The 14,327-nt window shown below is 44.9% G+C and overlaps 1 protein-coding gene across 1 annotated transcript; it reads left to right on the top strand.

Moving 5' to 3' along the window:
* The first annotated feature begins 132 nt into the window (after nt 1-132).
* LOC113021837 (haloacid dehalogenase-like hydrolase domain-containing 5) lies at nt 133-13,094 on the top strand. The gene is made up of 10 exons (XM_026166612.2): nt 133-1,011; nt 1,209-1,400; nt 1,556-1,747; nt 2,976-3,088; nt 4,788-4,881; nt 5,107-5,140; nt 5,217-5,391; nt 5,471-5,647; nt 6,849-7,014; nt 12,734-13,094. Exons 2-10 carry the CDS (start codon nt 1,347-1,349, stop codon nt 12,920-12,922), a joined length of 1,194 nt encoding a protein of 397 aa, XP_026022397.2. The 5' UTR covers nt 133-1,011; nt 1,209-1,346; the 3' UTR covers nt 12,923-13,094.
* The last annotated feature ends 1,233 nt before the right edge of the window (nt 13,095-14,327 follow it).

Raw genomic sequence — 14,327 nt, 5'->3', positions numbered from 1 at the left:
TTGCTTATAGTGAACCTCAGGTCTGCCCCCTGCTGGACAGTGAAGTGAACAAATTTCATTGAGGGGAAAGAAATGTTGACTTTTAAGAGAATATCGGCACCAAACCACAGCAGCAGTCTCCTCCGGGCGCTTTTAACGTAGAGACTCGACAGCAATTTAGTGCAACTGATCTCAAAACTGGGAAAAAGAATCACAAACGTCATGATTTTTAGGAAAAAGTTCATTGTGACAGACTGGCGTGCATCCTCTCACCTGTGACAGCTAAAATAGGCTCCACCCCCCATGACCGTGACATGGATAAGCAGAAGAAAATGGCTGGAACATGTTTGTGCAGCTAAATTTGTTTTATTCTTTTGTTTTGTTTTGTTTTTACACGTTTTCATTTCCTTTCCAGCTGGATATCACAAAGGTTTTCCATCGCTATGGTAACGATGCTCTGCTTCTTCTTCTGTGTTGGCCCTCATATTCACACTACCTTTAACCTCAGCAGCAGCAGGGGTCAAAGGTTCATCAGCAGTACCTCGCTGTACTGTCAACACTGAGGTTACTGCAGTACTTCAGTCTGTGTCATCATGTGGCTTCAATCTGCCTGTTGATTGGTGGCAGCATTCTGCAGCATGTGGCTGATTAATGACCTGACGCTTCATGTGATGTCATGTGAGGAGGAAACGGCTGTGTGTGTGTGTCTCTCTGTTTGTGTGTGCGTCTGTTTGTCTGTGTGTGTGTCTGTGTGTGTGTGCATCTGTGTGTGTGAGTCTGTCTGTCTCTCTGTGCGTCTGTGTGTATCTCTGTCTGTGTGTGTGTGTGCGTGTGTGTGTGTGTCTGTCTGTCTGTCTGTCTGTCTGTCTCTCTGTGCCTGTGTGTGTGTGTGTGTGTGTGTGTGTGTGTGTGTGCGCGCGCGCGTCTGCTTCAGCGTCCTTATCTCCAGTGAACCAATCGTGACCCTGAACCTCAACTTGAAGCTGAACCTGAGGTGCTGTTGGATCCAGGTGACTCCTCCCACCTGTACAGGTACAGTTTACACTTCATTTATAGATCACATGTCTGAGACTTAAAGCTGAGTGTTTAGCTCAGGTAACAGGATCTATTTTTCAATTCCTGTTATCAGCTTAATATAGGAGCTAATCAACTAATGACCAAACTAACATGACCAGGTTATCTCGAGGCCACGCCTTCTTCTCCTCCACTCATCTCTGTCTGTGTCACAGGAAAATACCGTACCGTCAGCTGAGCAGAAGCTTTTTTTGTGGTGACAACGCAAGTGTGCTGCATCAGGCTCCTCCCACTGGTGACATCGCAGCTGTGTGGATATAAAGAGCGATGAGCGGCAGAGGGACCTGCGCGTCATGTGGTGTCGAGGTTTCCTGCAGCAGACGGTCAGACATTTTTCCAGCAGGCAGGTCAGTGTGTGTGTTATGACATCCTATGAACCCAGACTGATAACTATTGATAATCTATTGATCGTGTCTTACTGTTTGTCGGACAACAGCAGGCTTCTTCACATGATGGAGGAAAAGTGAATAACTTGTCTTTCTCTCTCGTACCTGTCCGTCAGGCGGGCGTCATCTTCGATGTGGATGGCGTCCTGGTGCGTGGGTCCGCCGTGATCCCAGCTGCTCAGCGAGCTTTCAGGAAGCTCCTGGACAGTAACAACAACTTCCTTTTTCCCACTGTCTTCGTCACCAATGCAGGAAGCTGCCAGAGACACCACAAAGCCCAGCAGCTGTCTCACCTGCTGGACGTCCAGGTAGGAGGCTGCAGAACTTCCTGTTTTGATTCCAGCTGTGTAGGCGCCGTTTATCGATCGATTATTTAAGCTTTTTTGGACTCTTACGTATAATTTAACACAGTCAGCCTGTTTCCTCACCTCTCAGTGAGCCTCCTCCCTACCTGTGTGTGTGTCTCAGGTGATTCTGGTAAAGTTAATCTGTGCTCACCGTGTTCTCGCTGTGGAAGCTGTGACACGGCTGCATAAACACACTGAGGGCTTCTCCGTGTTCACGGGACTCTGTTGGGCTTTAATGTCATTAATTTATAACTTTAAGAGGTCCCATGACTCTAAATTCAACTCAGGAGGTGATGAAGAGGAGAGGAGGAAGATAGCCCTAACATCACATGACTGTCACATGGTGCGAGGGGTTGGCTCTGGTTGGTAGAGCTGCTGATACAAGTACCGATACTTTTACTCTTTAAAGGCAGCTGATGCAGGAGAGCAGAATCATCTATCTGCTAATTCTGAACACTTTTTACTGACCATTAAATTACTGTGACTTTGACTTTACACAGTAATGAGTTAACACAATAAAACACACCTTTCAGCTCTTATTTTGAAGAGCTGGATGTAACTGTTCCTGTCTCTGAGCAGCTCAGCTGACCCGTGTCACGACTGATGTGTGTTATTCTTGTTGTGAATGTTATGAATTTAACACCTTTAACCTCCGTTACAAATGAGCCCGTGTGGCTCAACACTGTGTAACATGATGTCAGACAGTGACATTTATTCAAATTAGTTCATTGTTTTGCCATGAACATTTTTAAGGCTGTTAGTGTTCACGTGCTAACATTAATGCGATTAACATTCATGTGGATCGCAGAACGGACAGACTTTGGATAAACTGACAGAGACATTTCAGGGACTTCGAGTCATTCTGCGCTCCAGATGGGTTACTTGTGTTAAAAATTTTAATTGCATTATGTTAACATTGACAGCCCTAAAATGTTTTAATTCATTGTGTTGTTGCTCATATCTGTGCTGTGATTGGACGCCAGGATTCATCCTGAATCCTCCTGACTTGAATGTAGAATCATGGGACCACTTCAAGTCTACAGCGCATCTGAGGGTCCATTTTTAAAGCATGGCTCACACTAAAGAACATCAGCGCGTCACTTTGTCTCGTGGAGGCGCCGTCAGTGGCTGGGTCCATCTTTTATCTACAGCTGTTCTTCGGACCACTCATGTCTCTCTCTGTCTGTAGATCACGCCGGAGCAGGTGGTCCTTTCCCACAGTCCTTTGCAGATGATGAAGAGTTTCCACGATAAATGCGTCCTTGTGTCTGGACAGGGGCCGGTGACACACATCGCCAACACGTATCCTCCTCAAAGTTCATCAGGGTCAGAAAACTGCAGACAGGACCTCATCCTGGTGCTCACAGAAAGATCACGAGGAGTTCCAGGAAGCAGGTTTAGCTGCAGCTCTGATTGCGCTAACCCTGAGATGAAGGAAACTTTTCTGTCCCAGAAATACTGTTAACCTCTACTCTGAGTCAGTTACCATGGTAACAGACTCCAAACTAACCTGCTGGCTGCCATGGTTTCTCTCTGACTCCTCCCCTCTGCTGCACCTGAACCAGCCAACTGACTCATTTCCTCATTCAAGTCAATTCTGTCCAAGCTCAGAGCAAACAATTAATCTGCAGATGTTTTTACAAAAACTATGATAATCAATCACACTGATGGATAAATGGATCTTATTTGAGTGAAGTTCAGGCTGAGATGACTTTAAAACTAAAGCTGAACTAAATGTGTTTAAAGTCACTGCAGACAGTCTGACTGTAATCGTGAAATGTAACCACTGAAAATCACCTGAGTCGGCCTCGGCAGGTCGACCCAGAACCAGATCAGCCAGAACATGGGCTCCGTGACGGATCAGCAAACAGAGTCCACTTGCACAGCAGGACGGATCGAAACAGATTTTTGATCAGGGATTCAGATCGGATTCGTCCCAGATGTTTTTTTTAACTTTTTTTTAGCTTGAAGCTGATATTAGAGCGACATTATCAGCATTTTTATCCAGTTATGACAGAACTCAGGGAATTCTTTATTTTTACTGGAATTTTTGAAATAATGAAATGGTCGTTAACTGTAGCAAACAGTTTTTAATTAAAAACAGACTCGAGTGCAGATCCCTCTTGGACTTCAGATGAATAATTAGATTTAAAATCAGATCTAAAATTAGGATTCATGAGCACGGTGGCACGGTGGTTAGCACTGTTGCCGCACAGCAAGAAGGTCCTGAGTTCAATTCCACCATCAGCCCGGGGTCTTTCTGTGTGGAGTTTGCATGTTCTCCTCGTGTTTGCGTGGATTCTCCCCGGGTACTCCGGCTTCCTCCCACAGTCCACAGACATGCAGTTAGGTTAATTGATCAATCTCCACTATCTAAATTGCCCATAGGTGTGAATGTGAGTGCGAATGGTTGTCTGTCTCTGTGTGTTAGCCCTGCGACAGACTGGCGACCTGTCCAGGGTGTACCCCACCTCTCGCCCTATGACAACTGGGATTGGCTCCAGCGCCCCCACAACACTGAAAAGGATAAGCGAATGGATGGATTCAAGTTGTGATAGCTGACATTATTAAAAATTACATCATTTCTGTCTGCATTGATGAAATCGGTGGTGCAAAGTGATTAAACTGATAAATGTCTTTGCATTCTTCGGTTCCCTGGATTAAAATCAAAGCGCTTTCTTGGCTTTCTTTCTCTACTTGCGCACATGCTTAACTCAGGCTCAACATGCTCAGAGTTGGCTGAACTAACTCTGATCAGCTGATCACCTCAGTTTGTTTTTAAACTCGGAGTTTGATGAACACAGTTCCTGGAATACCCCCCAGGTTAACCTTAATCCTGCTTGTTAATCTGATTTTAACAAATGTTTCCAAATATTTGTCTGGATGATGAGACACTGTGAGGTGTTTTTCACTCAGACAGATTTTTTTGATTGCGGGACTTTAATTGTCGGAACGTCTGAATGAAAAATCTGGGTGTTGCAATCCTGAATGGCTCTTCCAGTTTGGGTTTTCAGAGGGTGATGACCATGGAGCAGCTCTCAGAACACCACCCCCTGCTGGACATGGTGGACCACAGCAGGAATCCCACACTTCCTGTGAGTCCTGCAGACATTAAACTCAGAGCCATTTGTGCAAACAGTTTCTGATTGGTGAGAATGAGACTTCGTTCTACCTGGTAAATAGTGCTGATTTTTTTTTTTTTTTTAAAAGCAAAAATGGCAGTAATCAGTAAGTTAAATTGCACTCCACATGCTCATTAGTGTTTCTTCTTCCAGAGTTATGTTTGTTCATTCCATCATCACTTTGTTTGTTTGTTTCAGTCATCTCCACCACAGAGTCTCCCCCAGATACAAGGTAAGACAGCCAACACACAGGAAGTGGAATGGCTTTTCTTCATCAGCTCCTTTTCTGACTTTCGGTGTTTCCATAGCGATCATCCTGTTTGGGGAGCCAGTCAGATGGGAGACCAATTTGCAGCTGCTGATTGACGTGCTTCTGACCAATGGCAGGCCAGAGTGTGGGTATGACACCCAGCTTTCACCACAGCTGCCAGTCTTAGCCTGCAACACGGACTTGCTGTGGATGGCTGAGGCCCCATCACCACGGTAACAACCACAGACTTACCACAGGTGCTAAAGTGGAGGCGTCCTGCTGATGGCTCTGACTGCTGCTGTGTTGCTGTAGGTTTGGCCATGGGATGTTCTTACTGTGTCTGGAGTCAGTCTACAGGAAGCTGACGGGTCGGGAACTGGAGTACAAGGCACTGCTGGGAAAACCCAGTCTGGTAACCTACCAGTATGCTGAGCAGGTGTTGCAACAGCAGAACTGCAACCGCAGGCTGAACACCATCTATGCCGTGGGGTAACCAATATCATCCATATCGAAATCTGTAACAAATAACAACAACACTGTAACCCCATCTGTAACAACATCACTATCTGTAACAACATCACTATCTGTAACAACATCACTATCTGTAACAACTCCATCTGTAACAACTCCATCTTTAACGACATTGGTAACGACTCCATCTGTAACACCATCTGTAACAACATCACCATCTGTAACAACATCACCATCTGTAACAACATCACCATCTGTAACAACATCACCATCTGTAACAACATCACTATCTGTAACAACATCACTATCTGTAACAACATCACTATCTGTAACAACATCACTATCTGTAACAACATCACTATCTGTAACAACATCACCATCTGTAACAACATCACCATCTGTAACAACATCACCATCTGTAACAACATCACCATCTGTAACAACATCACCATCTGTAACAACATCACCATCTGTAACAACATCACCATCTGTAACAACATCACCATCTGTAACAACATCACCATCTGTAACAACATCTAGAACAACATCTGTATCAACACCATCTGTATCAACACCATCTGTAACAACTCCATCTTTAACGACATTGGTAACGACTCCATCTGTAACACCATCTGCAACAACACCATCTATAACAACACCGTCTCTAGCCACACATCTGTAACTCCATCTATAACAACACCGTCTGTGACATCATCAGTAAAACATCATCTATAACAACATCTGCTGATAGCTCCTCCTCTATTTGATTGTCCTGTTATTGTGGCAGTTTCACTTTTCCAACTGAGAAATAAAGCAGTTCCTAATTGGGAATTGGTCAGATAAATAAAAAATAAAGTATAATTTAATCATGGCTTTGTTTGTAGTTGTGCTGGAAATTTCGTTTGATGTGTCAATCACATATTTTAATCATGTCATATTAGTAATAGTAACATCACTTTCTCACTTTAGTATAGCAAGCTCTTTCCTGACACCAGTTGTATGCATGCATGTAGAATGTTATCACTCACATGGTGGTGCAATTTAATTTAAGATTTTCCACAACAAAGTTTTGAATGCTTTTGAGTTTAATTAATTAATTATAGATTTTACACTGCATCTTGCAGCCCACCAGCAATCACTTGATGGTGTGACCCAGCGTCACACTTTGGGAACCAGTATCTACTTTATTGGCTAATCCAACTGTCTTCTTGTTTCCTAGTGACAACCTAATGACGGACATCTATGGTGCTAACTTGTACAACCGTTACCTGGGTCAGCGGCATGCTGCTGTGACAACCACCACCAGGCTGGTTGCCCGGGGAATGGGAAGTGAGGTGATGGCAGAGGAGGAGCCAATGTCTGCAATTCAGTGCCACTCTATCCTGGTACGTACATCACCTTTGAGGTTTACATCTTTCTTTTTTTGAATGGTGGATGGTCATTAAAAAATGAATTTAAATAATGAGGTTGGAGTGCAAAGGCTGTGATTCTAGCATCTACATGGATGTTAAAAACATCCACAGTAATTATTTTATCTGAGCTGAGCACTAAATCAAATAAAAAGTCTGAGAAATCAGACAGAAACTCTGTGTAAGGTCCAGATGGAGGATAGATGATAATCAATAAGACTGGTTTCTGAGTTTTACAGCTGCGGTGGACAAGGCTAAGCATCAGGCTTTCAAATGAATTAAAAGTCTAAAGTTACACACCGATTCGATATTGATTTTAGGGACCTCAGATTGGCGTAACCGGGTGTCATTACTGCCGACATGAATTACGATTTTACTGAATTTACGTTTACCCTTAGCCAGCAGTTTTAAATTTCCTTCAATGTCGCCTGCTCTGGCCCCTGGAAGACAATTGACTATGGTTGCCGGTGTCTCTAGCTTCACATGTCTGAGAACAGAATCACCAATTACCAGAGTTTGACCCCCCGGCGGGTGTGTCACCGAGTGGGGAAAAACGGTTAGACACATGAACAGGTTGGTGGTGTACCTGGGGCTTCTGTTTAGGACTATGCTTCCTCCTCACCGTGACCCAGCCGCCCTCTTTCCCCAGCTGCTTGGGGTCTGCCGGGGAACAGCTAGCGGGGCCTACGCTATCTTCGGCTGCACCAGCTACAGGGGCCTGGCTAGCTACGGGTGAATGAAGGGTGCGAAGCCGAGTCTCCAATTTAGCAGAGGTGACAAAAGTACAGACATTCTGCTTCCGGTGGCTCGTAGCACCGCATGGCCGCATAGAGAGTGACCTCCGGCACCAACCGTGTGTTTCCCCGGACTCGAGAGCTGTATTAGGGCTACATTGCCATTTTTCGACGCAAGAATGAGTGGGGATAAATCTAAAAAGGGAGGATACGGGCTACGAAACATTCTTGACTGTGAAATGGAGAAGGACGCCGCGGCTAGTGAGGCAAGCCTCTCATCGGGACAAGATGGCGACCGAGGTGAAGGTCTGGTTTGGCTTCGGGATGCTGTGAGTAGCGTACTGGTGGCTGAAATGGCTACATTGCGAACCAAATTGAAAAGTGACTTCAAAGCATTCGGTACGGAATTTCGGGAGGATATAAAGAAGCAAATGGCCGAACTCTCTAAGGAATTGAATCAAAGACTACACGAGATGGCGGATCAGGTAGAGGAGATGACTGGTCGGCTAAAGCACGTCGAGGACAACATGGCTGACTCGGAACGCTGGGACACTGTCAAAGGAGCTTGCAAAGAAAAGCGTCTGGACTTCTTTAAGTTGCTTGAAGACGTTTCACCTCTCATCCGAGAAGCTTCTTCAGTTCTAAGGTCAAATGGTGGAGAGTCCCAGATATAAACCTAGTGGGAGTTTCCCCCCACAGAGGGACAAAAGGACCCACTGATGATCCTCTAATCGCCTGAGCCAAGGTGGGAAACTGGGTGTGGGTCCCAATCAGCCAGAGTTTCGGGTGTGTTCATTGTGAAACCTGGCCCCACCTTATCATGTGATTTCCTGAGGTCAGATGGCCCAGGATGTGAGTGGGCGTTAAGGTGTCTGGGAAGGATCTCAAAACTGGATTATAGATGGCAGAGAGTTGGTGTCGTAAACCCCGCCTCTGTTCAAAGATGGTCGCTCACAGTGGACATAGATGTTTCTTTCACTCCTCTTTCTGTCCTCTCTGTCCAAAATGTGAACATTGGCATCCTCAAAGAGTGTCCTTTATCCTTAAGATGCAGATGGACTGCTGAGTCTTGTCCTGTGGAGGTGGCTCTTCTGTGTTGTGCCATACGCTTGTGAAGTGGCTGTTTGGTCTCTCCGATGTAGAGGTCTGGGCATTCCTCGCTGCACTGTACAGCATACACCACATTGTTAAGTTTGTGTTTTGGAGTTTTGTCTTTCGGGTGAACCAGTTTGTGTCTGAGCGTGTTGCTGGGTCTGAAATACACTGGGATGTCATGCTTGGAGAAAACTCTCCTGAGTTTCTCTGATACACCGGCTACATAGGGGATGACAATGTTGTTGCGTCTGTCCTTCTTATCCTCCCTCGCTGGTGTCTGGTCTTCTTTTCTGTGCCTCTTTGCTGACTTTAAGAACGCCCATTTAGGATAGCCGCACGTTTTGAGTGCTTCCTTTACATGTATGTGTTCCTTCTTTTTTCCTTCAGGCTTAGAGGGAACATGTTCTGCCCGGTGGTGTAGGGTCCTGATTACTCCAAGTTTGTGTTCCAAAGGGTGATGGGAGTCAAAGAGGAGGTACTGGTCCGTGTGTGTGGGCTTCCCGTAAACTTCGATGTTGAGTTTGCCGTTCTCTTCAATGTGCACGGCGCAGTCCAGGAAAGGCAAACAGTCGTCCTTTGTGTCTTCCCTGGTGAACTTGATGTTTTTATCCACAGCGTTGATGTGCGCAGTGAAGGATTCCACTTCTTGTGTCTTGATGTTGACCCAGGTGTCGTCCACATATCTGTACCAGTGGCTGGGTACTCTTCCTTTGAAAGAGCCAAGAGCCTTCCTTTCCACTTCCTCCATGTAAAGGTTGGCTACAATAGGTGACACGGGGGAGCCCATGGCACAGCCATGTTTTTGTCTGTAAAAGCCTTCGTTGTACTTGAAATATGTAGTGGTGAGGCAGAGGTCTAACAGTGTGCAGATCTGATCGGGTGTGAAGTTGGTCCTGTCCTCCAAGGAGCTGTCTTCTTGTAGTCGTTTTCTGACAGTCTCCACGGCCTCTTTGGTGGGTATGCAAGTGAAGAGAGAGACTACATCAAAGGACACCATGGTGTCATCTGGATCCAGGGTAAGTTTCTGGACCTTGTCGGTGAAGTCGGTGGAGTTCTTGATGTGGTGTGGGGTGTTCCCCACGAGAGGAGCAAGGATGGTAGCAAGGTGTTTAGCAATGTTGTAAGTGGCTGAGTTTATGCTACTGACTATGGGTCTGAGTGGGACAGCTTCCTTGTGGATTTTAGGAAGTCCGTAAATGCAGGGTATGGCATCCCCTGGGTAAAGGCGGTGATATGCAAGGCGGTCAGTGATTTTGTCCTTTTCAAGGTCCTGAATGCAAGCTATAACTTTCTTTTTGTAGCTGCTCTGTGGGGGGAAACTCCCACTAGGTTTATATCTGGGACTCTCCACCATTTGACATTAGAACTGAAGAAGCTTCTCGGATGAGAGGTGAAACGTCTTCAAGCAACTTAAAGAAGTCCAGACGCTTTTCTTTGCAAGCTCCTTTGACTACGATGACCTGGATGACTGAGAACCTTCACAGACAACGCTGGGACATTGGTGTTAGGGATACACTTGTGCAGCTGTTGGAAAATCAACAGGCGCTTCAGGAAAAGGTGTCCGATATGGAGGGCCGCGCTAGGCGCAAAAACATCCGGATCTACGGTGTACCGGAAAACTCGGAGGGCTCGTCGGTGACTACCTTTGTTGAAAATCTGATCAAAGAACACCTAGGCGAAGATTTCGGCCCGGACCGTGCTCTCGGCATTGAGCGCGCACACCGCGGTTTGGTACCAAAACCACCCCCGAACGCCCCACCACACTCAATAATAGTGCGCTTCCTCCGGTTCTCCGTTAAAGAAGAGATTCTCCGCACGGCATGGAACAAAGGGGTACATATCCAAAACAAACGGGTGTATTTCGATCATGACTACTCTCTGGAAGTGCAGAAAAGGAGACTGGTATATATCCCAGTTAAGAAGGCTTTGAAGGACAACGGGATCCGTTTCCAGACACCACTAAGTAAGATGCGAGTGTTTTATGCGTCAGGCAATGTCCTATATAATACCGCGACCCAAGCTGCCGAGGATTTAAGAAAGCGGGGAATAGCCGTGGGTAAGATCACTTTGGGGAACCAAACCAACAGGATGACAGAGGACACTTCCTACTTCCTTGGGAAACGCAGACAGCACACTGCGGGGGCGGCTTCCAGCAGCACGTGCGGGAAAAACTCCAAGCATTCCGGAGGGAGCAAGAAAAAGTGCCAGCAGACGAGTGAACAGCTGATGGCGGGACAACGGTGAGATAGCTGGCGGTAGAGTTTTGATAATCTAACCGCAGGAACACTGACTTTCGTATCCTTCAGAATTCATATTTCTTTAGGTTGGTGCCTACGGACATGGTTAGAGAACCACCACGTTATGTCTAGTAGCGATAAGAGACTGTTTTTGCTTATTCTTTGCCCTTTTTTGGCTTTTTTGTCGGTCACTCCCCTCTTGTCGGATGAGGAGCCCCACCCTGTGGCCAGTCCCCTCAATGTCAAAGGATACTCTTATATCCTTTGTATTGGAAGCTCTTGTTAATGTTTGGTGTGTTTGCTGTTCAGTGAGTTCTGGTTGTGATGTTCTGAGGTCTGGGTTGATTATGTTGTATTCCACATCTCCACTTGATGGCTTATAATTTCTATAAAATGCTGTCACTAAATGTAAATGGCATGAATAGCCCTATTAAAAGAAGCAAATTAATTTGCCAAATTGAAAAAGGAGACAGACTTGGCATATTGGCAAGAAACTCATCTAGACAATGCAGAACATGAGAAATTAAAAAAGATGGGTTTCAGACATACATTCTATTCATCGTATAGGGCCGGGAAAAAACGAGGAGTAGCTATCCTTATCTCAAATAAAATAAAATTTGAACATATATCTACTATAAGTGATAAGGAAGGTCGGTTTGTTTTAGTAAAAGGTAGAATAGAGAATAAGGCGGTCACACTATTAAATGTCTATGCAACCCCCGGGAAGCAACGCAAGCTTCTTTAAGAAGATATTTGATTTGATCTCTAAGGAAACGGTGGGAACTCTTATTTGTGCAGGAGATTTTAATTTACTGTTAAATCCCAGATTAGACTCAAATAATAGGGACAGGAAAAGCACGTCTGGAGGGAAACGGGTTAAAGGAATGTTAATGGAATTAGGACTTATTGATGTGTGGCGATCTATCCATGGGTCAGCGTCAGGATTCACTTTTTACTCTGCTCGACACTCAGTGTATTCGAGGATAGATTACTGTTTTATGTTTAATAGGGATTTACACAGGATAAAAGATTGCAGAATAGGTCCAAGAGATGTCTCTGACCACAGTGGACTTTATATAACGTTACTTCCCACCTCCCCAATTCAGTAATCCTGGCCTCCAGAGCTTTAAACAGGCTACATTTATGACATGTATTGTTATTAGTAAAGGAGGCCAAGGAGTGATTAAATGTCTGACACAAGGAGCAGGAAAGTGCAGGATGAACAGGTGAAGAGGCCCTGCTGCTAGCGACTCGGCTGCAAGCTAAGCGTAGCTAAGCTAAGTTAGTGAATCCCTAAAGACAGTGAGTGAATACTGTGACTGTAATTAGTGGGTGAATCAACACAGAGTGCTCTTTGGATAAAGCATGTGACGATCACACCATAAGATAAGTCATTATCTAAAACTAAACAGGCTAAACAAAAACATCTGTGAACTGTAACAGGAACAGGAAGTGATACTGTATTGCAGAGAGAGCCAACACCAAGTCAGTAAATCAGGGCTATTAAGCCTAATTTTGATTTTGAGCATCAGCGATTTAGTCCTTCAAAATAAAAGCACATCTGAGGACATCTGAGTTCAAAATAATAAGAGTGCAAAAATGCTTATCTTCCCATGTACCTGTCCTCAGGTGTGCACAGGTGTCTACAATCCTCGTTTCCCACTGCCTAGTGACCAGAATAGCAGCATCATGGAGACGGCGTTTCACGGTCACAGAGACCTGGTACCGGAGCCTGACCTGATGGAGCCGAGTTACATGGTGGAGGACGTGGAGGCTGCTGTGGACCTGCTGCTGCAGCAGGAGGGCTCTGACCTCTGACCTTCACAACGGGAAACCTGCACCTGGTTCTCATCAACATACTCCTCTGCCTTTAATCAGAGCTGGTGCTAAATTAGATTGCCTGGAGGGACACACTCTCTCCTACTCTGATTGGTTGTTTCGTTGGAAAAAGTCCTGATCATCAGTGTGTTGAATAAAGTTTAGAAATCTCTGAATTGTGTTTTTATTTGGATATTTTTTGGCAGATATCATCACGTATCCTGAGGGGAGAATGACAGAAAGAGAGCAGCTTTATCTACATTTGTATCCGAGTACAGACACAGACAGGCTTCTGCTCTCACTGGCAGCCTGTCACGGTCAGCCACCAAAAGCTGCGAGGAGCAGATCACAGACACATGCTTCATCCACAAACATTCCAGACATACATAAGTACTAATAACTTTCTACATTCATGGGTCAGAATAAAGCTTTTATAATAACGTGAGATGTCTATTAGTCTTTGAATCTGTAAATGTAGAGCTGTGGAGCTTAGAGACGTGTTTGTTTCATTTAAACTCAGTCTTATCGAGTTTGAATGTTGTTGATAATCTCTCTGTGCTCCGTAGGAAAGACAAGATGATCTTGTAAATATGAAGATTCGTGTTCTGCAGTTTGGTGTGAAGGCCAACAAACTGTGTGGTTCCACTGTAACCTTGGTTCTCTGAGTGACAGTCAGTCTCTCCACTCCGTTACATATTGCACCTGTACAGATAGCTTTTGTGCCTTTTGGCAGCAAAGCAGGGTTGGAGCTCACTAAGCACACATATGCACTACCAAGTGGACATCAATCGCTGGTTTCACTTCTGCACAGAGGTTTTATATGCAAGCTGTGGGGCATGGCCGGGCTACCCATAGCGTGTTAAAGAAGTATCCACACGTGTGTGTCAATACTGCAAATTTTGTTATTGGTCGGATACCAAGTAAATACAGGACCAGTGTTACCTATAGAAACGCTTTTAATCCTTCAGGAAGCCTGTCGGAGAGAACAGTGTGTCCTGGCTGTAAATAAAACAGGCACCACAGAAAGGTTCAGACATGTTTCACAGCATGTTTGACAGATATTTGTTCTTTAAAAAAAGATTTCACACAGTTCAGAGGGCGCTGATTAACAATAACGTGAAATTACAATCTGATATTGTAGCAGAAAGACTGAAGTCGTGTTTGGATACCATTAGAGATGACCGTCAGTCTTTATGCAAGGAACACATGTAAGTACCAAAGTCAGGTTGATTCTGGATGTGACGGATCAGAACTGAAAACAGGTTTATGTTCTTTATTGATATATTTGAAGCCTTTGATTCTGTAAACCACAAATTCTTAATCAATGTTTTGGACTACATTTTGGTCAGTACTTCAAAAAAGCATTAAAACATTTTATAATAATGGTAATATTTGGGTTAAACTT

The sequence above is a fragment of the Astatotilapia calliptera genome, chromosome 5, assembly GCF_964374335.1.
Source record: "Astatotilapia calliptera chromosome 5, fAstCal68.1, whole genome shotgun sequence".
Classification (NCBI taxonomy): Eukaryota; Metazoa; Chordata; class Actinopteri; order Cichliformes; family Cichlidae; genus Astatotilapia; species Astatotilapia calliptera.
The sequence above is the reverse complement of the archived record's forward strand: the minus strand, read 5'-3'. Positions and strand labels throughout refer to the sequence as shown.

Bases quoted from the DNA above. Each gene is read 5' to 3' on its own strand.
- LOC113021837 (XM_026166612.2), top strand. From the start codon at position 1,347: ATGTGGTGTCGAGGTTTCCTGCAGCAGACGGTCAGACATTTTTCCAGC. The intron at 1,401-1,555 runs GTCAGTGTGTGT...CCTGTCCGTCAG, and splicing joins GACATTTTTCCAGCAGGCAG to GCGGGCGTCATCTTCGATGT. The intron at 5,141-5,216 runs GTAAGACAGCCA...GTGTTTCCATAG, and splicing joins GAGTCTCCCCCAGATACAAG to CGATCATCCTGTTTGGGGAG.